The 26213-nt window shown below is 49.0% G+C and overlaps 7 protein-coding genes across 7 annotated transcripts; 6 read left to right on the plus strand and 1 right to left on the minus strand.

Moving 5' to 3' along the window:
- Positions 1–1538, plus strand: EsH8_VII_001040 (questin oxidase family protein; the record flags this gene model as incomplete). Its single annotated transcript, XM_083271173.1, has 4 exons — positions 1–144; positions 332–515; positions 579–935; positions 994–1538. The coding sequence occupies 4 exons, from the start codon at positions 1–3 to the stop codon at positions 1536–1538; spliced, it is 1230 nt and encodes a 409-aa protein (XP_083128730.1).
- Positions 1539–2290: 752 nt separating this feature from the next.
- EsH8_VII_001041 (SDR family NAD(P)-dependent oxidoreductase) lies at positions 2291–3116 on the plus strand (the record flags this gene model as incomplete). The annotated part of the gene is made up of 3 exons (XM_083271174.1): positions 2291–2378; positions 2436–2539; positions 2595–3116. 3 exons carry the CDS (start codon positions 2291–2293, stop codon positions 3114–3116), a joined length of 714 nt encoding a protein of 237 aa, XP_083128731.1.
- Positions 3117–9732: 6616 nt separating this feature from the next.
- Positions 9733–10737, minus strand: EsH8_VII_001042 (uncharacterized protein; the record flags this gene model as incomplete). Its single annotated transcript, XM_083271175.1, has 1 exon — positions 9733–10737. One exon carries the CDS (start codon positions 10735–10737, stop codon positions 9733–9735), a length of 1005 nt encoding a protein of 334 aa, XP_083128732.1.
- Positions 10738–14688: 3951 nt separating this feature from the next.
- Positions 14689–16206, plus strand: EsH8_VII_001043 (uncharacterized protein; the record flags this gene model as incomplete). Its single annotated transcript, XM_083271176.1, has 2 exons — positions 14689–14920; positions 14975–16206. 2 exons carry the CDS (start codon positions 14689–14691, stop codon positions 16204–16206), a joined length of 1464 nt encoding a protein of 487 aa, XP_083128733.1.
- A 3448-nt stretch (positions 16207–19654) lies between these two features.
- On the plus strand, positions 19655–21558 carry EsH8_VII_001044 (uncharacterized protein; the record flags this gene model as incomplete). The annotated part of the gene is made up of 10 exons (XM_083271177.1): positions 19655–19872; positions 19936–20046; positions 20109–20239; positions 20293–20348; positions 20400–20439; positions 20488–20550; positions 20600–20753; positions 20824–21162; positions 21219–21363; positions 21421–21558. The coding sequence occupies 10 exons, from the start codon at positions 19655–19657 to the stop codon at positions 21556–21558; spliced, it is 1395 nt and encodes a 464-aa protein (XP_083128734.1).
- An 800-nt stretch (positions 21559–22358) lies between these two features.
- EsH8_VII_001045 (phytanoyl-CoA dioxygenase family protein) lies at positions 22359–23297 on the plus strand (the record flags this gene model as incomplete). Its single annotated transcript, XM_083271178.1, has 1 exon — positions 22359–23297. The coding sequence occupies one exon, from the start codon at positions 22359–22361 to the stop codon at positions 23295–23297; it is 939 nt and encodes a 312-aa protein (XP_083128735.1).
- An 889-nt stretch (positions 23298–24186) lies between these two features.
- Positions 24187–25463, plus strand: EsH8_VII_001046 (D-isomer specific 2-hydroxyacid dehydrogenase family protein; the record flags this gene model as incomplete). The annotated part of the gene is made up of 3 exons (XM_083271179.1): positions 24187–24542; positions 24647–24793; positions 24863–25463. The coding sequence occupies 3 exons, from the start codon at positions 24187–24189 to the stop codon at positions 25461–25463; spliced, it is 1104 nt and encodes a 367-aa protein (XP_083128736.1).
- Positions 25464–26213: the final 750 nt, after the last annotated feature.

The raw sequence follows: 26213 nt of genomic DNA on the forward strand, positions 1-26213 counted from the left end.
ATGGCTTCTGCATTCACACCCTCTCTGCGCACTCCTGCGGCCAGCAGGTCGGACCCAGCTTGGAAAGCGGTTGCCGAATTATTGCAACTAAACCATGAGAAATACGATGTCTACTTCCAGAAGGTTCGCAATGTTTTGATGCACGTACGTGTTACCTCAGCCAGCCAAAATGCACTCTCCGAGTTGACTCAGTTTCTCATTGCGTGGACAGAACCATTTATCTCACCATGCCCTTACATTGTATTCTCTTGGGGGTACCGCCGAAAGCATCAGAGAGCATTTCGTAAATCATGAAGACTATCAAACAGAAATAAGACCGGCGAATGTTCAGATCATTGATGCACTGTCCGACTTTGCGAGCTTACAGCGTCATCTCGGCGACCCAGACAAGTACGCCGATTTCCTCGCGTACTTCACACGAGAAATGGAGAAGGATGGATATGAGAGGTCTGTGAACCGCTTGCTGTTCTCTTCGGATAGCTATGCCACAGAGATTTTCTCGAGAATGGTCACTGGTTTGTCTCCAGCTCCTTTTGGGAATTAATTTCAGGGGCCGACAATACTAATTCTTGAGGAAGGATTCATCCACCCCCTTATCCAAACAGGATTCGGTATCGAATTTGACCTACCCATTCTCGTTCTAGAGGGCCTGGCCATGGCCTGCACGCAAAATGATGACGATGTCGCATCCGTCATGCTTGAGATCGAGGAGTCCGCCTCCTGTCGACAAGATCACCTGAGTTTTGTAGACATACTAGACCTCTGTGTTGCTGACAAAGAGCTACTTGCTGCTTTAAAGATTGACCCTTTTCATGTACTGGACAACCAGGGGCTTCTCGGTGGGCCTAGACAGAAGGTCATCGGCTACACCAGCCGCTATGCCGTTTTAGAGCATGAAGTTGAGTTGAGGTCTGCAGAACTTTGCAATGGAACCTGTATGTGCATACCCAGCGTATGGAAGTATTAGTATACTGCTGACACCGTCTTGCATAGCGTATGTCCTGGCCGGCGCGCAACGACTCGGCAAAGAACCGAAAATGGATTTTTTTCTCTTGCATGCGACAAACTGCTCCATTCTGGTAGACTCCATCATTCATAAGGACTGGATCAGCCTGCAAGGGAAAGCTCGTCTTCTCTCCTGGTTTGGTCGCTACAGCATCATGTTGTACATTGCAATGGGCTGTCCTAAGCTCGATTTGACCCCTGTTCTCACTTACAAACCACGAGGAGGATTTGGTGGATGGAAAGATGTCATTGATCGCAGTCTGACCTACAAAGATGATGGTCATGGGTGCAAGATCATTCGCGCCCTCATCCATGCCCAGCAGGTTACCCGCCACTTTGGAGATCGGAAAGAATTTCGAATGAAAGAGATGTATTTCGAAAAGGTAGCTACAGCTGTTGTGGATAGCTGGCTCCCCAACGACGTGGTTGCTCGCGCAGGGCATGATCAAGTCGAGGCATGGATTAGGTTCGCAGGGTTTGACGAGGTCTGGGACCACGTCCCAAATATCAAACAGGATGTTGGTCAAATGTAGATTCCTCTAAACCGATTTGTCAATTTTTGTTTGTTCAATGCGATAGGTAACACAGCTTAGTCCGAGTTTAAAGTAAGGTGGCTTGATTTGCGGTTTGCAGACGGCATTAGGGGGCCAGTGAATAAGTTTAGCGCACGTACCTTGATAAAATCCTTTTCTAGCTGTCGTTTACGCAGTACCCGCATCTCGCTAGGTTGTAACAAATCAAATTCAAGTTAAGATATTCAAGTTTATGATTCAGACACTATTAGTTTGAGGATGAACGGCCAGCCAAACAAACTAATAAGGCGGAGAGAATTTCTGGATTCATGTCTGTCCATATCTCCCCGGACCAGCTTTTGTTTGTGGCTGTGCGGGTTTAGTCAGTTGTACTGGAAAGTAGGCGTAACTAGATACCCCGAACCATCTCAGAGGGCACTGGCTAGTTACCCCGACGGCGTCGCGAGGATGATAAATAATAACCTAAGTCTACATAATGTGCCCTTACCAAAGTAAGCCAAAAACTCAGATGGTATTAGATACGCCGCCGATGTCAACGATTTTCCCCGGTGAAACAAAAATAGATTAACAGCCTAGAGCAAGTGCGTGACCCAACCCCCTCAGACCCTGGGACCTGTCGGATATGGTTCTTGAGTAATCAGTCTTACTCACATATATAACACCATGGAGGAGCCTGTTATGGTTAAACACATGTGCTGCATCTTTTTTTCATCACGCTGCAGATTACAAAAAAAAAAAACCAAGAAATAAAAATGTCGCAAAATATCCCGGCCAACGCGCCCTCCTGGGACGTGTTTAATCTTAGCGGCCTTGTCGCGGTCATCACCGGAGGTGGATCTGGTGAGAGTGGCCTAATGTGTTGGAAACCTGCAGCAAATTTTCTAACCTTGACTCCAGGTTTGGGTCTGATGTTCGCCAAAGCATTGGAAGCAAATGGAGCCTCCAAAGTTTATATAATCGGTCGCAACTGGCAGAAACTGGAAGCAGCGTCAAAACAGGCAGTAAGAATATCTGTCCGACCCAGTCCTATCATAGCCCGCTCATACTCTTTTTCAGAAGAATGGCAGAATTGTGGCCTTGCCCGGGGATGTCACCTCGAAGCAGTCTCTCAAAGAATGCGTTGACTACATAACTGCAAGAGAAGGGTACATAAACCTTCTCGTTCTTTGTGCCGGTCGTCCCGGCCCGGGGATGGGGGATGATAAGTCCGGGTTGAAGACCTTGGAAGATCATCAGAGCTATTTGATGTCTCAAGATATGAGTGACTGGACCGACACGTATCACGTCAATGTCACTGCGTCCTACTACACTGCTATCTCTTTTCTACTTCTGCTGGATGCTGGGAACAAGAAACGCAACTATCCGTGCCAAAGCCAAGTCATCAGCATGTCAAGCGTTGGCGCATACTGTAGAGGATTGCACGGATCCTTTGCGTACGCGGTTTCCAAGACCGGGATTCGGCAGCTCACGCAAAGCTTGGCAACCCACTTCGCGCCCTGGAGAATTCGCTTCAATGCCCTTGCACTTGGCGGTAAGTTTATCCAACGGGATTTCTCAGTGTGCAGAGATTTTTTCTAATGTGAGAAAAGGATTCCGCTCTGAGCTCACCGAACAGATGGCTCTTTTCAAAATAGACGACCCAAAAGCCGAGGACGATGGCTCTGTTCCAGCTACTCGGTCTACAGTCTTAAGAAGTGGTCGAGAGGTTGAGGCGGCCGGGGTTATACTGTATTTGGCTTCATTGGCAGGAGGGTATACGAATGGTTCAATCTTGCTATCGGATGGTGGTTGCGCCTCCGTGGTGCCCAGCACGTATGGCTAAGGATGCTGGATTCAATGATCTCCATTCAACATGTGGTTCCACCGCGAAGATGTACTTAATAGTAGTTGACACAATGGAATTATGATAACGATCAACTTCATTTGAATCATCCTTTGAGTGTAGAGGCGGTACGTTCTCCGAGCTATCCCACCCAATGTCCCCTAAAACCCCAAGACACCGGCAAGAGGCCATAACTTTGTGCCAGCTTGCTTAAATTGACTTTAATGAGAATAAAATTCAAACAAAAAAAATAAAAAATGGATGCACTCAAACCGCCGTAAGGAAAGTTGTCCAGATTTTGAAGGTAATACGACGTCATTCCAATGCAGGAGTGTCAGGCACGATCACGATGAGGAGCATCATTATGTATTATGCGTGCAGTCCACGGCACATTTCTTCCTCGGATCGCACTGAAATCATCAATTTAAACTTAAATTAGGTATGTAACGTCACTGAAGCTGTATTCGGGCTATCTTTTCACTGCCGAGCTGCTAGCAGGTTGTCGGAGGTCGGTAGACTTCGGGTCAACTCTGGAGCATCTAATTATCCCGAAGTGATGTAAACTGTCAAGCACTGACTGGTCTTGTCTCCCAGGACATACTCCACCCGCCCCTCCGGGAATTTATGTTTACTGATGAAACTGGGCCACACTTTCTATGACTACTTAAACTCGGCTTTCTTGTACATCATCGTTGGACACATGCAGATGGCCCTCGCCAAATGAACTGGTCTACAGCGGACGCAAAGATGTCATCCTATTCACTGGCTTGTTGCTCGATACCCCCTATTATCTCAAAGGGGTACAATGGAAAGGGAACCTACGAAACTATTGCAGGATTGAAGACCTGTGAGACTGCCACCCAGAGACATGATGGAGAAGTGGCACACCTTGGACTTTGATGTCAACTGACACCATGGCACAGACGTAACTGGCCCACCATCCGCAAGACTTGCAATTCTTGTCGTGATGGACATCTTTGGCTTTTTCCCTCAGACCATCCAGGGAGCGGACATTTTGGCCCTTGGCGACAAAAACAATTCCTATCGCGTTTTTGTTCCGGACTTTTTTGAAGGCAAAGCCGCCGATATTTCTTGGTATCCGCCGACCACTGACAAGCACGGCGAGGCTTTGACGAACTTCTTCAGCAATACTGGAAATCCCGCCAAAGCTGTTGATCGTGTCCCTGGAATCATTGAGGAGATAAAGAAGAGTAGCAAATCCATTGAGAGTTTATTTGCTCTTGGTATGTGCTGGGGTGGTAAGGTACGTAAACTGTGCAAGGCGGGTCCTGCTCTCAGCGTGGGGGTCTTCTATTATTTTCTATGGTCCTGCCTTTCTTATCAATTGTAAAGCCCTGGGTAACTTTTAAAAAGTTGTTCTAATCAGTTATCTCTACAGGTCATAACGCTTTGCAGCGGCGAGAACTCACCCTTTAAAGCCGTCGCCCAAGCACACCCTGCTATGTTGGACCCGGAGGAAGCGAAATCGGTAACGGTACCAATGTGCGTCCTAGCGTCCAAAGATGAAGACTCTGCAGAGGTATCCAGTTTCGGGGCCAATTTGCGAGTCCCAAAACACATTCAGACTTTTGAGGACCAGATCCATGGATGGATGGCAGCACGAGGGGACCTGAACGACCCGGCCGTGAGCGAACGATATCGAGAAGGCTACCAGACTGTTTTAGAATTCTTTGGCCGCCAGCTGTACGTATTGTAACTATGTATCAAGGATATTAGAAATAATAACAACGCGTTTTCAGACTTAGCCAGGAGCAAGTGACAGAGCCCACATACTTGGTAGCTCTGTGGTCACTGAAGTCATCTGCGGCCGGTTCCAAATTGATGGAAATTGTCAACTCCATCCCAGAAAAAGCCAGAAAGAATGGCGATAGGTACATTACTGAGGCTCATGCAGGAAGTACTAGGATGCCATTTTCAGGCCGCTCGTCGAGGGCACAAGGTCAGTCTTTTGGCCCCCAAACAGAGTGCCATACCAACAGCGTTCATTTTTCTGTCTTTTCTGCTTAATTTGACTTTTGTTGTTAATTATCAATCTCTAATTATGTGGAACATGTATTTATCTAACAACCATATATAGGGTTTAATTTCAACATGATCCTGACATTCAAATCAGTAGCTGACGTGTCTTATTGGACGTCACAAGATCCTCTTCACAACGAACTGGTTGCGCGCATGAAAGATGATTCACTGAAGGATGTCCTTGTCACGGTATTTATAGATAAGGATACAAAAACTCATGCACCGAAGGACGTTGGTGATTCTATCTGGCAGGGCCAGTGGACATCCTAAATTGATCTTGAACATCATATGGGCTGGGTTTATAAAACAGCAGAAAGCTGACAATCTACAAACTAGATTCTAGGTTCAAAATAGGCTATAGCTAGCTGTTTACTACTCAATTCACCTCATCTCTCCATGTTAACGAGGTTTTCAAAGCGCAGCAAACCTCTAGCAGCTGATGAATGATAGAATTTGAGAAAAGACTACTGGGACAGACCCTTCATACTCTCAGCTCTGCCACATTGAATACTCCTCTCCTGGCCCGGCCTGTAACCAGTCAACGTTGAGAATGGATTCTGCACCGGGTATCCATGGGACTGTGAAGTCCTCCCTTGATAAACTTTCCATGAGGCCAGCGTCGTAGGTGTCAGAGTTTGCGTCTAGGCTGTCGAAAGGCGCCCTGGGACGCGCATCGGGCGGGGCCACTGGGGACTGCTGCTGTGGAGCCGAAATGGTAGACAAAAGCTGGAAGATGGCATCAAGACTGAGTTTCCTCCATGAACGCCCCCGTAGCTCCTCGAGAGAACCTTGAAACCATCGTCAATATGCACCTGTGATTGCACTAAAGGATATTGAACTTACGCATGAGAGCGCTAACAATGCCCCACGATTGGGACGATTGGTCCAGTTTACACATCAACAAGTCAACCGAGTCCAACACAGTATGTTTTTCCCCACCAAGAACAGGACTGGGATTCATCAGTTCGAAGATGAGAATGCATGTTGCCATCCAAGTTATTGGAAGCATCATGGGATCTGCCTTGCCATCTGGTGACCAAAGTCGATATACAGCTGCAACCTTGAGTGCATGCGACACGCAGAACTTCCATTTGACTTGCCGAGGATCTCGGCCATGGTAATGCTCAGCATTTCCGTCAAGTTCAATATTTAGGGGAGGAAAACAGGACATGGCCCCAATTCTATGCACTTTTATATTAGCGAGTTTCGAGTCGTGGAAACTCTCGCAAATAACTGGAATGGGGATGAATCAAAAACCTCTCCAGATGGGGAACTAACATGTTGATCATATTCAGGACCTCCAAACGCTTGCAATGATCTTTTCCAGCTTTCTCATTTTCATGACGGGAAGGAGAGAAGAACCAGGAAGGTAGGGTTGAAAAAAGTGATGCCCACTTCTGCCGAATCCGAACTAGACCGGAATCTAGATTGCAACGAGGATTCTCATCACATAATCGCCGAATAGCGATCATGTCCCGCGCCAGGGCTATCACATAAATAAGAACAGCCTGTATCTTCGCCTCGAGCGAGGTGTTGTCCTGTAGTGAGCTCCAAACTGCCTCCAAATCATCATCTAAGAAAACTCTCTTGCGCGTTGGTGACATCATTCCGGTGGCATATGTGATGGCCGTAATGGGTAGACAGGTAGCTATGCTCAACTGCTCAATGTTGGGGGGCACATTTGATATTAAGCTTGAAAATGTGTCCAAGCTGAATATTCCCCACCACAAGCACCGATATTCTTCTTTTTCGAGTTCGGCAGCTTGAGTGTTGACTTGTACTTTCGCCTTTTCATTGTCCAGCTGATGCAGACGGCACATGTACGCCGCTCTTACTGCTTTAGAACACTGATCGGCAGCTGTCCGTGAAGGAAGATGGGTGAAATCGTGATACGCCAGGAGATAGGCTGCTTTGACCTCGGCGATGGAGGCTATGTGATTGTCCCCGGTGACCTGGTCAAGCTCCAACCTAGCTTTAGTTGCAAAATATCGCCCTATAAGCAAACGGCTTCCGTTGGCTAGGCTGAGTATCTCAGACGACAGTGTGAAACGGGCAGAGAGAGAGAACATAGCGTAAAGAAGGAACCTTGGCAAGTGCCCTGCGTTGTAATCGGAGTACAAACTCTCTTTGCAGAGTGCTGGGATTGGCAACGTTACATGAGTAAAATATAGTGAGAGACTAGTGACATTTGATGAGGAAAATTCAAAACTAGGCATGTAGCCAAGAAATGTACTCACAGGTGAGACTCCATGGCCGGAGTAGTCGATATTTCGAGTGAGATGGAGGTAAGGCTTGGTAAAGAAGGGGTTTGGCTTCTATTGGATCCCGTCTCAGGACTCCTCATGTTGGAATATTCAGTCCATCTTAGGGCATCAGAAACTGGCTGACATTGAGCAGTGACAGTATTGGACGCGCCCTCTGCAAGAGGCAAGCCGGGAAAACATTCCGAAGTGGCCCTTTCCTCAGTCTCAGATAGTGTATCTTGTCGACAATCACTCAGAGGACCGTTCGATGAAGCGCCTTCGATAGCTTTCTGGGGGGTTAAAAGCCCTTCAATAATGTCTGCAGCCGGTAAGCATCAAGTTGCGAGCTTGGATCTCGTGTGAAGCCAATGAATACTGTACCTAAACGGCGTTGAACCTCGATGGTCTTGGCTTGTCTCGATCCTTGACGGGGCCCGGGTTTCCTCCGGGGACGAGAGTAAGAGCACGCCCAGTCATGGTCGATGCAAGAGGCACAAACAGGCTTTCCCATGTCGCCTAGCCATCGAAGATTCAGTTTGCTATTATGATAGCTAATATGGAGTATGAGATTACACACATTTTGTCTTCCGTCTGTTATTGCCACATGTCAATCAGTATTAACGGAGTGCGAAGGAAATTAGTCGATGGCTCACCTTTTGCACATATCGCATGAACCCATTCTTGCGGTCGGGTTCCTACCGCCTGGTTGGGGAGACGCACGATCGCTATCGCCCATCCTGTCTTAACTCGAATAGTGCAGCTAAGGGCGATACAGGGTAGTTCGACGTTATCACACTTGGGTTTACAGAAGGGGGAGAAACAGCCAAAGACCGTAATGTATTGGTAATTGTTGCTCCAGGAGGACCCGAGAACGAAATGCTCCGGTGTTCATTCATTTGCCACTAACTCCTCTCGGGTGTCGGATTCCGCGGATAGTTTTCAAATTGGCGGTCCCCTGTTCGCAATGGTGAACTCGAAGCTGGCAGAGGGGGTTGGGGTAAACTTCGGGTAATATTAGTGTATATTTGTGCAAGGTTTCCATTTTTAGGTTTAAATGATAATCAATAATAGATAAGGCAGTAAAGCTGTCACAAAGTTAGGAAGTTAACATAAAAGTTATAAAGAGAATAAAGAACTTAAAATCAGAGGATTATCTAATTGATATATTATAAAGTCACTTCGCAGAATCTTCAGCCGTTACACCTCCAGCGATTTCAGTCTCACTCACCCTGCTTTCTCGCCTCAATATAAGTAAGCATCATTCACCCTTGAAGTGATACACTCATTTCGGCGAGGACGACGAAGTCTCTAATCCCGCAGACCTGGATCCAAAAAAGGCTCTTTGTGGTGAATTTAGCTACTTATAATGAACAGTTAAATCATTTGATGCTTACGACCGATTTTCATTCTCGTATTTTCTTGAAAGCAGAACAGATCCAGGAGCCAGATGAATACGACACAAAGGACTATTTTATCTATGAGGCGCTTTAGAGTGTAAACTGTCGGCAGAAGACCAAATTTGACACGTCGATGAATTCAAAACGTCCATGTCAGAGTGTCTCCTACCTCGTGGGGAGCTCATAATATCGATCTCTTCCACACGACCATGCTCTCGTTGTTTGCCATCCCGAGGTGCCTTCCAGGTCAAAGCTCTTGTAACTTCTTGATATGCTGGGATATCTGCGTACATCTCTGGGAAATAATGGAAGAAATCCGCTGACATAGTCCAGGATTTTATGTCGCAGATCCTCTCCTCGAACTCTGGAGACACGCAGTACTGCCCACTCTCTACGTTCCGCTTGTAGCAGTCACGGAATTCAAACGGCCACATGATTCGGAAGCTGTTGGCAAATACTCTCCAAAATAAGTTTGAACAGTACTGATGCTGCGAAAAGACGAAGCGTTCCCGAACGCCGGGCCTGGTTTTCGAAAGACATCAAGGTTAGATTCTAGCGCAAAGCTCAGTGTCCAATGATTTCTCACCATACGAAGAAGTCTATTGCCGAAGAGTGGGGCAGTGACTGTGACGGTCTTATGAGGGATGTTAGAGAAATTCAATTAATCCGTTGGTTGGTACTGTTCTCAATGCTTACCTGCTCAAGTACCATGCGGGCAGCTTGGCGCATTGTTCGACTGTGGGTTCTGCCTGATACCGAAGAAGGCGGTGCATGAGTCTCATAATAGCGAGCCGTTCAGTATCCGAACAGTTGCGGAACTGGAGACTGTCGATCCGCCGCAGCTTCTTCCACAAAGGGGGTAACTTCCCGGACCGTTCTACAGCATCCCAGCCTTCCAAAATGACGCGAACAGGAATGTCATCACTCATCTGATCCTCTTTGTTCAAGACATCTTTGGATAGCAGTTCGTGTTCGCCAAGAGCCACGTTTGCAGATCTCCATATGCTTGTATTTGTCATTCCTGGGCTTCCGGGATAGTGTCTGGATGCTAAGCATTCGCAAGCTGAATCTGGTCCGGGTATAATAACATCATCACCCTGACCATGAGGCTGAGGGGACTTGGGGAATGCTTCCAGGTTAGGTTCCCCTGCCACAGCAAGAGATGATGAGACTGGGTCTCCATTGTTGAACTCTGCCTCTGTTGCAAGAATATGACCGGCTGTATTGGATGCTGGGAGGCCCCAGACAATGGCGGCGTTGCCAGTGTTGAAGTCATCCAAGGCTACATCCTCGATATCCATGCTGGGTGTGTCAGGTGTTCCATGGCAACCCAGCCACTGCTGGCAATTGGTGGCTGCATTGAGTGTTTGGGGTGCCCGGTTGATAGATGCACCCTCAACCTTTTCCCCTTCACGGTGGACTTGGATGGTCCTCTCAATCGAGGAGAGTACCTTGGCTAAGTTGTCTCTCTGCCTGGTCATATCGGACAGTTGGTTCATCAGACCAGCGATCCTTCCACCATGTTCTTGCTCGCCCATTGTCTGAATTGTTGCTTCCAGATACGCTATTCGACTCCTATTCCTCTCGCGGGCAGCTCGCTGGGCGCGTCGATCCATCTCCCTCTTCTTCGCACGACGAGTCGCGGCATCATCAGTTGCGAGGATGGGTGTTTTCGAGCTCATTGGTCGTGTGGCCATCGTTTTCGTAGTGCCTGTGGTTCACGAAGAACCTTCTACGCATAAGAATCACAACGTGGTTACAATGGGACGAAGATGGTTGGACGAAGCAGCCTTGCAGCAAATTAGGGAGGATCTGGATTGCGGGGAATCGGTATTAACGGGACCATGCTGGATCCGGGGTGGTAATAATGCGGGGAGGGCCCCGGCAGTTACCAAGTGTTAGTCATCACTAAACACAGCCCTGAACTCACCTCAAGCACAAGACGGTTAGTCTCAAGTAAGTAGTGGTAGGTAGGCTACTTGGCCCGTTTTGACAGAGTAAGTGCTTTTGAGCAATAACAGTGAGTACCTTTATGCTCGCTCTAGTGCAGGAGACAAAAGCGGCTAGGTCAGCTAAAGAAGGGTACTCGAGACACATGCAAACTATTTGTACAATTTATTACCAACGAGAAGGCACAATTGCCTGCAGCACATGACTGGTGCAAATCGAGTTGGGTGCGGAGGGTTTGGCAAAGTACTGCAAATTTCGTATCTGATTACTCCAGTGGCATTCGTGCAAGCCACATGTAGAGTGTTCTCCCACGTGAAACCCGATAGACTTTTCCTTTTCATGGCCAAAAAGGCATTTTCCCCCGGGGTCCAACTGTTGAGTCAAACCTCAAGCAGCTTAACGATGCGTACTTTGACTTTAGACGTCTACACGGTTGTAAGTTTATCTGTCACTTATGGGTGAAACAAAATAGCGATGAATGTCATGTTCGCCCGCATTTATTTTAAGGTACAAGTTCGCAAGAGGTCATACTTTACATCCGAAAGCTTAAAATTATGCGGATAAGATATGTTGGAAACAAAGAGGCATGATGAGCTGGGTACTGCACTAATCAGCGTGCATTCCTCATCCAGTTCCACGAAAATGCCACCCATCCAAGCAAGGATGAATAAAGAGGAATTTTTTTCGCGGTGTGTGTAAAACAAAAGCCTCGAATTACGACCGGCTTGGATTTGGTAACGATTTGTTGATTCGAATAGCGAACACGAAATTGCATCAGCACAGGTGAAGCATTAGGAAGGCGCGGGTCCAAAAATCAAAATCCAAGTTTCGCCCCAAGTTTCACTAACGCCTGAATCGCGGGGCTGACAAGGTGCCGGAAGTTGGAACACAGAGGCACTATGACTTGGCATGTACCGGCGATAATGCACGGGTATCACTGAATGACAGTGTATGCCAAAACTATCCCTTTGAGTAGGACGATACTTTAGAACGCCGGGCGCGTAACACCTCTTGCTTCCACGAAAGCGAAAACTACGCGGCTGTGGATGTATTAGGAGCGAAATACAGCCTTGGATTCAGTTCCTTCCATAAGACCGAAAATTTCAAAGTGTCGGTGAGAAACTATTCAAGTTAACGTAAGAAGAGGGGCAATGGGCTACATGGAGAGTGTATCCATGTGGTACAGAATCCGAAAGATTCTCTGTGTTATTGTGTGGTCGCAGCTCACTTGTAACATCGACATACCACCATTTACTATCATCAAACCCTCCCCATGTCACATATGCCTGCGAAGTGACCTCTCTAATTCAAATAGCAAGGGTCGTAACTAGTCAAACCCTATGTCTACATTTCCAGAGGCGAGTCCTTAGTGAAAGCAAGGAGAATAACGCGAAAATTGCAACACCTGGGATTAATTACTGGCGGATCTGTTGTATATCAATCGTATCACTTTTTTTTTTTTCAACTGTTCATCTGCCCTTACCCGACTGAAATGATATCCTCTGATCTTTGGTTTTGCTTGTACTAGTTGACCTTGGACCTGATTTGGGACGTATGTGGACCTGGTCTCAGCCACTTTCATCTTAAAAGTGAGGCATCATGTTAGAAAGATCTGTGGACTGGGAGTGGACAGTAAATATGACAGATTGGAGATGAAGCCTAACATGTAGTAAGAGGCTATGCACATCTTAGACAGTATGTGCCTGAGAAGAATCCATGTTCGTGAAGAAGCAGGGATGGCAAACATGGACCAGGTCACTCTGTCTGCCCATCACAAACGAACTGCGGTGATCGACCACTGGGTTCTGGTACCAATGCTTCCTGTAGGGTTTAGTTTTTCAAAACAACTGCAGTTACATTCGCAGCGAGTCATTGCTATTGATATGGCACATATGTTAAGCTTAAAATTATACAGCGAATAGGATATGGAAGAATGGAGTTTCATTTATACATGTCTGAAGCTAATTCGTTGCCAGTTACTTGACAAGGCATTGTGTGACTAGGAACGACTTGCTTATGTGCCATATGTATGAGGATGGCGGAACGATGAACATGTTCGTGCAAAGGCAGACATCAAAAATTTCACTCTGGCATCTATGTACCTGGCCGTGAGATGCAGCCGATCAGTATGATTTTGCCGGCATCAAGGGGGTAAAAGCGTGGCATTGTTCACCATCTGTAACCCTCCAGTCGGAGGGCTGTGGGCCAGTGTCGAAACCCAAACTCATATTGAAAAACTGACCCTTCAGATGACTGGGGCGGATAATTCAGGCTTAATTTATCCACAAACCTGACTTCAGAGTGGTCGGCTACTGGAAGTTCCTGTTCCAGGCTTGAGGCTCCCACACTTTAGGTGAGGCGAACCGTGAGCTAAGCCACTATGATAAAGCGCTAAGAGAAACTCACGAATGCTACACTGAAGATTGTTAGTACACTAGGCTGTCATGAAGAAACAAGATGAAACAGGTTGGCCGACTTTTAAATAGTCGTCTGATGTCATTTGACTTCACTTCCCAGACTCACTGCCGTTCGATGTCACCACCTTTTTGGCACACATCTGCGACTTGGTGTGACAGCACACTCAGCCACCCGAAAGGGTTACAGTTTGCACTATGGAAAAATGGGTTCATTTCGAGTAGAGCTGGTTTAGGGTTTGAAACGATTCATTTCTAGCAACGCTCTTCTGCTCACCGGCATTTGTCTCTAGTACTACGACTGCACCTCTGACCTCAGCGGCTGTCTTCAAGAGTTGCAAGCTATTGTCGCCCACATTGGTTCCGTGGTTACTGTGACTTCATGAACTCTTCCAGGCATGCAGTTTCCCCACGCAACTGCGAATGGCTCGCTCGCCCCATCCAACTAGACCTACTCAACAAGGCGATATCCTAAACACGAAAACCCCCCGCACATCTTGTGTAAGAAGGACGCCTTCAGAACTCACCGCAGTGGCCCCGAGCGCATATCCCTGTTGGCCGTCGCAAAGTTGACATGAATAAGCTTGTCTATGAGTCCTGCCCAGATTGCCCGTGCGCTTCCATGATGAGACTGTCTTGGCGATCGCCTCCGAGCACAAGCCATCCAGTCCATTTTTGAATCAGATCGTCTCGACTTTCCATTTTGATTCTGAAGCTGAAGGTTAGTCAGAGATTATCAAAGCGCCGATTTTCTGGCCCTGACCCTAGCCACAGGTTCTTGAACATGACATTCAATCACTGAAACTGATGACCCTTGACATTCTCATCCTTCCCATCTCCATTAGCTCGAGCCCCCTCCACAGTTCAGCCAGGCCGATCCTCTAAAGAGACCCATGACTCTTCTGTGCATCCGTACCTTCTTCAAACTGGCCCATGCACTCCATTGACCATAGACTGGGGTTTCATTGCCGCAGCGGTAGTCCGACGACAGTAAGTTCAGCAGACTAATCTCGATGGAGCGTTATGGAACACCTCATCGGCGAAAGATTTTATATCTGAGCCGAGCCTTTCGTCTCTTTTCTCCTAGCCCGGGACTAGCTTCTCAACCTCTTACCTGTGCGACCACTTTCTTATCTTCTCTTCCTTCCCTCTCTTTTTTCATCGTCTTGTAGTCTACCGGGTAGGCTTTCTTTCTCCGTATATTGTTTCTGTTAGGCTTGATGCCCCAGAACCTTTGATTTTATATACCTAAATCTACATGTTGGTTTAACACACTAGTTTACGATGCCTGTCATTCTCTCATGGCGCCAAGCTGCCGTGGCAGCACTGCTGTTTAATGCAGCTGTGACGGCTAATTACGACTCCCGCCGAAGTAACGAAGCCTCGGAGGACACAAAGCGGGCTTTGGATGCTGGCTCCGCAGAGGCACAGCACTTTGACGCGAGAAATTTTGTACAAAGACTTGATGCCAACAGCGTACTGGCTGCCTTGGGAGGCAGCAACAGCAAGGCTCAAGGTTCGTTAAATGTCACAATGTTAAATACTCGAATCTTCAACTGACTTTGCCTAGGAGATGGATCTCTAGAAATTACTCCCTTCGCTGCTGATGGTTCGACGCCCCCGGCTCAGGGACAGGCTGCTCCCCCTGCCGCCTCCGACGCCGCGGCGCCCCCGCCGCCTGATCCCAACGCGGCTCCTCCCCCGCCACCTAACGGAGAAGCACCGCCGCCTCCACCGGACCCAAATGCGGCCCCTCCACCGCCTCCTGCCGACCCGAACGCGGCTCCTCCACCACCTCCCAACGGAGAAGCGCCACCGCCTCCCCCGGACCCAAATGCTGCTCCTCCGCCGCCTCCTGCTGACCCGAACGCGGCTCCTCCACCACCTCCCAACGGAGAAGCACCACCGCCTCCCCCGGACCCAAATGCTGCTCCGCCGCCACCTCCCGAAGGCGCCCCCCCGCCGCCTGATCCCAACGCGGCTCCTCCTCCACCTCCTAATGGGGAGGCACCGCCGCCTCCCCCGGACCCTAATGCCGCTCCTCCTCCTCCACCGCCAAATGGTGAAGCACCTCCTCCGCCACCACCTAATGCCAATGGAACTGATCCCGCTGGCAAGAAGGCCAAGGACGATGCCAAGAAAGCAAAGGATGATGCCAAAAAGAATGCGGAAGGACAACTAGGCGCCGCTGGTCCAGGGGCTGCAGCTGCAAATGGTACAGCTCCTGCGCCTCCCGGGAAGGGGAAGGGCAAGGATGCGAAGGGCAAGGATGCGAAAGGCAAGGATGCGAAGGGCAAGGACGCTAAGGTCAAGGACGGGAAGGGCAAGGGTGCCATTCCGCCTGCAGCAGCTGTCAACGGAACTGAAGCAGCCGGGCCAGATGGAAAAGCCAAAGCAAAGAAGGCCAAGGACGCAAAGAAGGGTAAAGACGCGAAGGGAAAGGCCGTACCCGCTGGAGCAGCGGTCAATGGCACTGCAATAGCTGGTCCAGACGGCAAAGGCAAAGGCAAAGCTGACGATCCCGAGGCCAAGAAGAAGGCTAAGGAGAATGGCATTGAGGGCGCCGCGGGGCCGGCGGGTGAAGCTGCGGCTGGCGGCAAAGGAAAAGGAAAGGATGACGACCCTGAAGCGAAAAAAGCTAAAGAGGCTGCCGGAGCTGGAGCTGCGGCTGCAGCACAAGCGGCAGGGGAAACGGCCGGCACTTTAGAACGGAAGACTGTTGGGGATTCGACACAGCAATACAGACGACAGCGGCGTGTCAGCTTCATCAAGCGACGAAGTGACATGGCCAATTTGGCTTGATGAGCTACGAGTTGTTCCGCGCTCTTCCGCATCTAGCTAGTCGTCGAATGTGACGCTTTTCCTTCTCTACCTCCCTTTTTATGGCTTTTAGGAGTCAGATGATTGTCTAAGATGGAATATCTTTGAGTTTGCATTAGAACCAACTTTTAGAAGTGGTTTATGTGATCAAAATCTATGTTCCGTGGCGATAAGTAAACAGTAAATTCAAAAAAAGAAAAAAACGAAAAACGAAAAAAAGTTAAAGAAACCATCGCCCGGTGATATTTTTGTCGCACTATTGATACCTTACTTTTCGGGTTTTCCGATAAAAAGAATGAGCAGCATATGCTTTCACTAACGAATGGTCTGAACCTCCCTTTCGGCCATGTTACTACAGGTTGGATAATATTATATACTGCGAATATTGTTATTAATTATGTCTAGACAAACTATTCTACATGATGTTTCAAGAGCGGAGATACACTTCGTGGACCACCTTCGGGTTTGAAGAACCTTTTTATTCTCTGACGGCGTAAAATGAGGGAGAGCGGCATCCACTATTTGGTGATGTGACTGGCAAGGTAATTCCTCTGGCAACCACCAGTAACATGTAACTTTTCACGTGTGATAGTGGGAAGGGAAGACATGACATAAAATTTACGAAAACACAAGAAACAGTCAGAGATCCAGACACGTTTGAAGTTGCCCCATATCAATCATATAGTGGGTTAGCACAGGCATACTACCCGAGCATCTTGATCGAATCCGGGCCGATCTGCCAAGTGGGGATCTGCAGGTTGACATCGTCGAGAAGTCATGGATGCCACTTCAAGTCGGCTTCAGCCCCATCGAATTTCATGATTTGAAATATTCCCAAGAACTGTACAAAGAAGTAGTCTAGACTTAAATCCCGCCCGGCTCCCGTCGATTCCAACCGAATTCAGCATACTGCTGTTGCAACACTCATCCACACTATTCATTCCTTGTCGCCACGTGCTCTTTGAGAGCCAAAGTTTGGAACAACACAATCACAGAAACTAGTCGCATAGTAAGAAGTTCACATAGACCCATGCTTTTTAAAGCAAGTTCTGCTATCCTGTAAACACCGAGCGAGGCGTCTGCGGTCCGTTAAGATCGGGCTCGATTACCAATTTGCAGGTTTGAGATACCAAATTCGGAGTTAACAGTCGTTTTCAGAGGGGAAGCTTTAAGAGCTTGAAGAAATTTATTTTGTCTCAAAGTTAGATGAAAAATCACATTCGAGCCCTGGTAAAAGCGAAAAGCAAGAAGACAAAATATGAGCCATGATGGCCTCGTTGTTGCTCTATATCTGAGACTCTACTAAATTTGGAGGCTAATAACCTGGTTTGCTGGTATCATAAAGATTTACATTGCTTTTCAAATTCCATGCGTTAACAGGAAGGTGACATGAGACAATCATGATCTTGTTTCTGTTTCACATTGTAGAGTAGACTCGCGACTTCTCCCTAACATTGTTGCAAACTCGGCCGTATATTGAAAGCCTGGATGTATCGCGATGACGCCACAACTATTATCAACAGAAGACTATTATTACTCTTAATGTTTGGGTAAAAATTTCTTGATCATGTCCCTGTATCTGTTAGCAGACAAGTTAGTGTTCGTCTGTGGAAAATTTGGTGTGATTGAAGGAAATATCTGATAGCTAATTGTTTCCAATGAATGTGTGTGGGGTCATGTACCTTTACAAGATGATACAACTTTGCCAGGTTTGACCGACTTGACCCGTGTAGTTGGTCTGGCTAGTGGCACCAGAGTGGATGGGGACTTCGGCATTGGGCTTTGAAGGAGAAGTCATCTTGATGGCCAGATTTCGGATAGGAATGGGGTTTTTGGAGATCGATGAGAAGCGATAAATCTGAATTGCACTGTCTTTCGAGGTCATAGGCGTAGTGAGGCGAGCTCCATGGGTGATTTGGCGCTCCTTATAATGACACAGATTAAGCTAGCTACACCCTAAGATGGGAGAATTGGAATAAAACTGGACAAAAGCGTACTTCTGCCCCAGTAACCCTTGTGAACCATTTCCACGCCGGGTTTTCATGTATAGCTAACACGAGTACTAAAGGTAATACGAAACCATATTTTCAATAGCATTTACATACAGGAGTTTCCCCTTGCAGGCTTGTGAGGTTGCACTTGGGCAGCTTCTTTGATAGCGACACGATTGATGTGACCTGGCTGTAATACATTAGATATTAAATGGTAAGAGTCTATTCTTTCAGTCCTTTGTAGGTACTTATACGTCATACGGAAGTTTTTCTTTTATCAGATACAGCAAGCGCCGAAGTCATTACGTGTTACGTGTGTATAAATAGCACTCATCCTTCCATTACAATTGTCAAAATTCTATATGTTCCAAATGACCCCCTATCAAACAAAAACGCCTAGGCAGAAATAAAGGACAAGCTGATGCAAGTTTGTGGTAAGAAACATGGGTCTGGTAAACCTTTCCGTTAAAGGCGCATGTTGAGCAGCTTTCTTACATAGCAGGCTTTGTGTGTTTAACCAGATTAGAAACACTCATATTACGCTCTGAATAGCGACTTTGTAAAGGTGATTGTTGGATTACTCAGCCAGAATACAGGGAGCTGGCCAGCAGCAGCAGCCGGCCGCGGCAGCGGAACCCGGAGATCCAACCTCCGGGCTGGCAATAGTGATATCTTCACTACTGCTGCTGCTGCCAACCTACCTACTCTTCTACACACAAGACAACAGAAGAATACAGTACCAGTTTGATCCTTTGATTACGTTCGATTACTCCCGTACGGGTAACCTGTGATTCCAACAGTGATATCTCAAAAGGTAAACAGTTCCCTCAATTACGCGCATGCTAGGCTTCAGTTCGATTTTGGTTTCCCCCGAGAGGCTCCTTCGATCAGAGGGAACTCTTTTTATGCAACCCGCTTTTCCAATCCATCCTTCTTAAAAATCTTACCCGATGTTACCACAGGCACTAGGATGGTCTTCCTAGAACACATGGTCTGACAAACCGGCGGTTTCCATAGGTTGATGCTAGATATGTGGCGGAAACTCCGTTGCTTAGAACCCGCTGGATTGCAAAGGGTTATTGATCCGATGGAGCCCAAATCCTTCGCTAACTTCTAAGTGTGCATCTGGATCCATTCCAGTATCCCGGTAATTGTCCTCCGCGCATTCGTTGTGGGGATGTCGGAAGCACGCCATGATAAGTCATATCGCGACAGGCTCAATTCACCGCTATCGGGACGGCACACGTTGTAAAATACTGTAGGTTGAACCCAGGATTTATTTCGGGTCAGAATTTTCATTATTAGGCTGCCTCTTGGTCGCCGACACATTGGTTTAACAAGAGAACGACTGTTATAAGCCCGGGTGAAGGACAGCTGCTTCCTTACTGAAGCTTTATCGGTTTATTTCCTTCAACCAATTTGGCTTGAATTTCCTCGCCATGGCTAGTTTTAAGCCTCAGTCACAGGAAGAAACTTCTGCGGTTTCACAAGACCCGACTCTGGAGCTTGAAAGCCATCACAAAACCAAGCGAATATGGTACCGAACTGTCTTCTTCCAGGCGACTGTAATTGGCCTTTGCGCCTTCTTTGCTCCTGGATTGTATAATGCGATGCAGTCAACCGGCGCGGGCGGCCAGCAGACGCCATATTTGGTGATGTAAGCCTCCCGATCCACTAGTAAGCTACTTTGCCCGTACAGAACCACTGACTAGGCTCGCAGGTCGGCAAATGCTGTTCTTGGTGTTATGATGGTTGTGACTTGCTCAATGGGCAGCGTTGTTGCCAACAAAATTGGGTTGAAAAACGCATTGATATTCGGCACGACGGGGTAGTGAGTGATTTCCAGATGTCTCCTCCGATCCACTAAGGCAAGAAAACTGATATCGATTTCAGTGCAATCTACTCTGCGTCATTATACACGAACAACCGGTATGGTACGGAGTGGTTCGTCTACGTTGGCTCGGCAGCGTGCGGTATTACTGCCGGCGTTTTTTGGGCGGCCGAGGGAGCCATCATGATCAGTTGTAAGTCAGATTTGTTCTACATGGTATCGGAATGGAACTCACAGCAAAAATAGATCCAGAAGACCACAAGCGAGGAAGATACCTCGCGTATTGGCTAGCATACCGGAACGTAAGGTTGCTCTCGCCTGCTTTGACAAGAAACATTGCTGACGACTTTTAGGGTGGTTCCATCGTCGGAGGCGCTATCAATCTCGCTTTCAGTACGTGATATGCCTACCTTTTGCCAACCATGGTACTGATCATATCAGACTCAACGGGAAAGACTACGGGAAAGTTGGATTGGAGAACCTATGTTGTGTTTGTCGCGTTGCGTATGTATGACGACCTTCCCAACCTTGAATGCTGTCTAAAAAGTAACAGAATGCCTGGGCCCTTTTGTTGCAATGCTCCTTTCCCCTCCCGAAAAGGTCCAACGCCAAGATGGGAAAAAGATATTGAAAGCAGACCAAATCCCAACGATTGCCGAGCTCAAGGCTGTGTCCAAGATCCTCATTCGCAAGGACTTTCTCTTGGTGTAAGTAAAAAATTCCAGGTTTTCGATGGTTTGGGGTCAACGAACTTCACCGACAGCTGACTTGCACAAGCTTCCCATTCTTCTTTTACGCAACCTTCCTTCTGTCATACGCAGGATCATTCCTGTCCCTTTATTTCTCAGTCCGCTCCCGCGCCTTAGCATCGTTGGTCTCAGCCTTGGCACAAATCACGGCCAATTTCTTCTTCGGCCACTTCCTTGACTGGACGCGGTTCACTATTAACCAGCGTGCGCGCATTGCATACATCGGCATGATGGCTCTCTTTGGGGGGACCTGGATATGGGCTACCATCATCCAGCGTGAGTATGGTTTGAATCGACCAGCACTCGACTGGGTAGACAGCGGATTCGGCCGCGGATGGGCGCTATACATCCTTCTGCAGGTCAACTTGTAAGTCTTGAAGCATTCTCTCACTATGGTAATCAATCCCGACTGATGTGTAACAGCGCCTTGGCATATAACTTTGGCTACTGGTTGGCTGGATACATGGCTCGCGACACCGCAGAGATCATCCGTTTCACATCGACTGTTCGCGCCGTTGAGGCTGCCGGTGGCGCAGTAGCATCCGGAATCAGCTCTACCCATGCTCCCGTAAGGTTCCCCTTACCTCTGTATAACTTGACATACGTTGACCACTATTTTTTGCAGCTCCTTGCCGCCGTTGGCGTCAACTTCGGGCTTTGGGGCCTTGCGCTCATTCCAACATATTTCGTGGTACGCTCCATCAACCCCAAGCAACCAGAGCCAGTATTGGAGGACGACTCGGACAAAAATCATTCGGCTTAGTTGGTATCAATGGAAAACAGAAACTATCTGTGCCCATCTAGTTACTGCTGGACACCGGCCATTGACCTTGAACGTCGGTGGAGCTATTGATAACATACCTGTTTTTTGTTGGAGAACTGAACCGACTTTCAGGAAGATGAATTTATGGGTATAATCGGATTGATAAAGATTGCCAGCAAATATGACTACGACGGCTACGTCACTTACCGGGGAGATGCCGATTAGCTCAACAACAGGATGACCCTTTTAATAACGGTAAATGTCTTCATTGAGACTTGAATATAATTAGAAATGCTAGGTCTTAGCTCAGTAATTCATATCCCAACTCCAGGGTGAGGATATGTGTGTGGAAAGGGTGTCATAAAGGCCCTGCTGAACTGTTGACAGTCTCATCAGGCCTCTTATAAGTTCTTGAGAAACTAGTCTGATTATTCATCTGCTTATAGAATGCGCTGAGAGTGTACTTTGGGATCGGGCAGCCTCAACCTGGACCGGTGGCAAGCCCCACAACGGGACGGATGCTGATACGGCTCCGACTTCGCAGGGACTCCGGGTGTAATGCGGTGATGGCCAGCAAAAGCCAGAAGTGGATGCTGCACGAGCACCTAATTCACAGCGAAGCTTTCGTGATCCTTCCGGATAAGAAACCGCCCCCCTCGTCGAGATCCCCGCGAAGCCAATTCGTTTCCTGAACAACCACCGCGGCAGCATCACAACCTCTACCGAACTTGCAAACAACCACGGAATCAAGGGTTTAGAACTTCGATTGATGCAAACAGTCGGTTTCGCCGGAAGACATAATGGCGGAGTCCACTTGGCATACCGACTTTGAGAAAAACGGCTTCGCCGTCATTCCGTCCGTGATATCCCATGACAAGGCCGCCGAGTACCAGCAGCGAGCCTTCTCCTGGCTCCAGTCATTCGACAATCCTTCCCTAAACCTGGAGGACCCCTCGACGTGGACATCGGAGAACCTGCCGTTCATCTCCAGCATCAACACCTTCAACCACTACGGAGTCGTCCACGAGAAGTTCATGTGGGATATACGCCAAGAGCCCGGCGTCATAGATGTTTTCTCCAAAGTCTGGAACAGCGACGAGCTCATCGTGTCGTTCGATGCGCTCAACATCACCCTCCCACGACGACCGGGCCATGTCCCCCGGCAGAAGTGGCCCCATGTCGACCAGAGCCCGTACCGGAAGGGGCTGCAATGCGTGCAGGGCATAGTGAACCTCTCCAGGGCCGGGCCCGAGGACGGGGGCCTGACGGTGTATCCCGGAACGCACAAGATCACCGAGTCCTTCTTCCGCGAGCACACGGACAAGTCGGAGTGGACGCGTAAGGACTTCTTCAACTACAACCCGGAGCAGATTGCCTGGTTCGTGGAGCAGGGCTACCGCGAGCACAAGGTCGTTGCGGAGCCGGGGGACTTGATCATCTGGGACTCGCGGCTGATTCACTTCGGCGCCGAGCCGACTGCAAAGAGCGATACGATCCGCACCATCACCTATGTCTCCTACGCGCCGGCTTCATTTGCGACCAAGGAAGTTCTTGATTCGAAAAGGGAGGCCTTTGAGAAGTGGTTGGCAACGACGCACTGGCCGCACGACAACATTGTCCTGAGGACGAACCAGCCTACGCTGTCTGACGGGACGCTCGATACGAGAAGAACAGAGCCCCGGGAGAAGCCCGAATTGACGGAGAAGCTGTTGAGGCTGGCCGGGGTCAAGCCTTATTAAGTATTTGCAAGAACCCATGTTTCTCTATATGTCAGTTGGCATGAGGCGGCACGGAAGTTGTTAGGCCTATCTGCATGCCATAATACTTTCATAACCCCTCTTCAACCGATGCCCTGGGCCTTTCCAAGTCCGATGCACACATAGGAGCATGCCTCGAGTTTATAAGGAAGACCCATAGTCACAAAATGACACGTCCCCTCTTCCAAGCTAAAAAAAACCCTAAAATTGTTCTTTGGAATCTGTTTGGATGGACATTAACGCAGCTGCAACACTTGTGCCTGGCATTCAATTAACATTAATGTCGGCTGGCCGGGCCAGGTCGGCCTTGTCTTCCCAACGATGTGAGCTTGGCTGAAGCCGATGGCAGCGGGAATTCCTCTGGCCCAAAATCCCTTCCTCGTGCCTGTTGTCCACTATTCCATGAAAGAGTTTGCTTTACAACACACACCAATAAACCCCCAGAAAGAAAGCAAGAAAGAAAGACGAAAAGAACGAAACCTACCAGAAAAGGGAAATGCTCGAGTCGTTGCGCTGCTGATAAGACTGCTACCGATCTCGGGACGTTAGCGGAGCCTCCGGGGGGCCCACGTCGATAGGAGATGGAGCCGACAGCCCTAGTCGTCGGCCACCCTGGGCCTATCGGAGCGCACGAATTCGTTATCGGGGAACCTTCAGCGCGGGGCACCGCTTTAAATTGCGGCATGGGCACCGCGGTACCTTTGCGCGGCGAAGGAGGGGAGGGACGCAAGTGTGTCATTAACTTCTCGGCCATTCCCAAAAAAACACCACCACATTGCGCCTCGGTCCCGGTCACGACGGCTTGATTCTCCTCCTTCAAACAAACCAAAAGACTCGAAACAGAAAAAAAAAAAAAACAAGAAGCCTCGTCATGGGCGAACTCGTGAACAACCCGGGCCCCTTGGCCCAGGACAAGATCCTCATCTTCATGTCGGCCCCCTACAAGCCGGAATGGGTGCAGAGGATCTCGGCGCGGTTCCCCGGTCTCGAGGTCTGCTGGGCGTCGAGCCTCAAGCCGGGCGGCGGCGGCTTCATCCTGCCGGACGACCTCTCCGACGAGACGTGGGAGGGCGTGACGATATTCATGTCCTTTATGCCCGCGGCCGCAGAGCGCATGAAGAACGTGCGGTTTGTGCAGTTGACTTCTGCCGGGGCTGACAAATGGCTGGACCACGACGTTTACAAGAACCCGGACGTTCCATTCTGCACGACCAACGGCTGCCATCCGTAAGTTGCAAAAAATGCCTCGCCCCTCTATACTGTGGCTGTTTTCTTCTACTTTTTGCGTAATGGGGGGACAAACAGCTAAAGATGCAAAAACATCACTACAGGCCGCAGATTGCCGAATGGGTTATCGGTAGCTGGCTGGCAAGCCAACACCAATTTCTGCGGTATTCCAACAACATGAAGGAGGGTATCTGGGAGCACCCGGTGGAAGTGGAAGCCCAAGGAATCCAGGACTCGGTCGGGCTACGGATGTAAGTCGTCGCGCGCGCGCGCGCGTGTATGTTGGCTGCATGCGGTTCAATGCTGACTTGCGGGTGCAGGGGTATCTTGGGCTACGGCGCGATTGGCCGCCAGTGCGGCAAGATCGCACAAGCCATGGGGATGGAGGTGTACGCCTACACGAGAGGCGAGCGCGCGACGCCCGAGTCGCGCAAGGACGACAGCTACTGCATTCCCGGAACCGGCGACCCGGACGGCCTGGTCCCCGCCAAGTGGTTCCACGGCGTCTCGAAGGAGGCCATTAACGACTTCCTGAGCCAGGACCTCGACCTCCTGGTCCTGGGCTTGCCGCTGACGGAGGAGACTAGAGGCCTCATCGGCAGAGAACAGTTCGCCATCTTGGCGAAGCGCAAGACGTTCGTTTCCAACATTGCTAGAGGCCCGTTGATCGAGACAGATGCCCTCATCGAGGCCCTCGAGGCCGGAACCATCCGGGCCGCGGCTCTGGACGTCACAGACCCCGAGCCCTTGCCCAAGGACCACCCTCTGTGGAAGGCACCCAACGTCTTCATCACGCCCCATGTCAGCTGGATAACCAACGGTTACTGGGACCGCGTATTGGGAGTCTTGGAGGCCAATCTGGAACGGATGGATGCCGGAAAGCCTCTTATTAATGTTGTCAACAAGAAGCTGCATTATTAGCGATTCGTTCAAAAGCAGGCTGGTTCGTCTAGACCAACAAAAGTAGTAAACTAGTTCAGCAAACGTTCGTCGTAGTGAATGTGATGTAAACCTTCATTCCAAGGCGTAAAATCGATATCTCTCGCCCCACCTCTCAACCTCTGCAAGAACATCACCGGAGTTGAGTCCTGGGGACGAGCCAATCGCGTCTTCACAGCTTGCTTCGGAAACCGCGGGAACGAACGCTTTTGGATGATGCACAGACCCAACAACATGATGCCGGGTAGGGGTGGCCAGCATCCCGTGGCGGGCCGAACATGAGCTCCGGAAGGAGGGGCAGTATAACGTCCAGCGCATTGACGTGCTCCAACGAACTACAATATCAAGACGTTGGGAATATGTGGTAAACCGCCGTTTGAAGACTCACAGCCCCTTCATCAGCGCGAGTTCACTGTTCGGGCATGTTAGTTTCCCAGGATTTGCACCTCGAAAGAAAGAAATCCCTTCTTCCATCTACTCAAAAGAGCAGCGTGATATTATTAGGTGCGTTGGAAATGTCACGAGCCGTCAGTTGGGCGGGCTGCGCATAAACCAACGTTTGGCCCGGGCCCTCCCTCTCCGGCTGATCTCCCAATAAACTTCGCAAAACCAAAACGGCACTTCCTCCACACCTCCGAAGCCTCCGCGCCGGAAACCGGATGTTTGAATGGGCGCCGATAAAAAGTTGTATATACCCCACTACGTCACAAACGGGGGAGCTCCTCATCCGAT

The sequence above is a fragment of the Colletotrichum jinshuiense genome, chromosome 7, assembly GCF_051148585.1.
Source record: "Colletotrichum jinshuiense chromosome 7, complete sequence".
NCBI classification, from domain to species: Eukaryota; Fungi; Ascomycota; class Sordariomycetes; order Glomerellales; family Glomerellaceae; genus Colletotrichum; species Colletotrichum jinshuiense.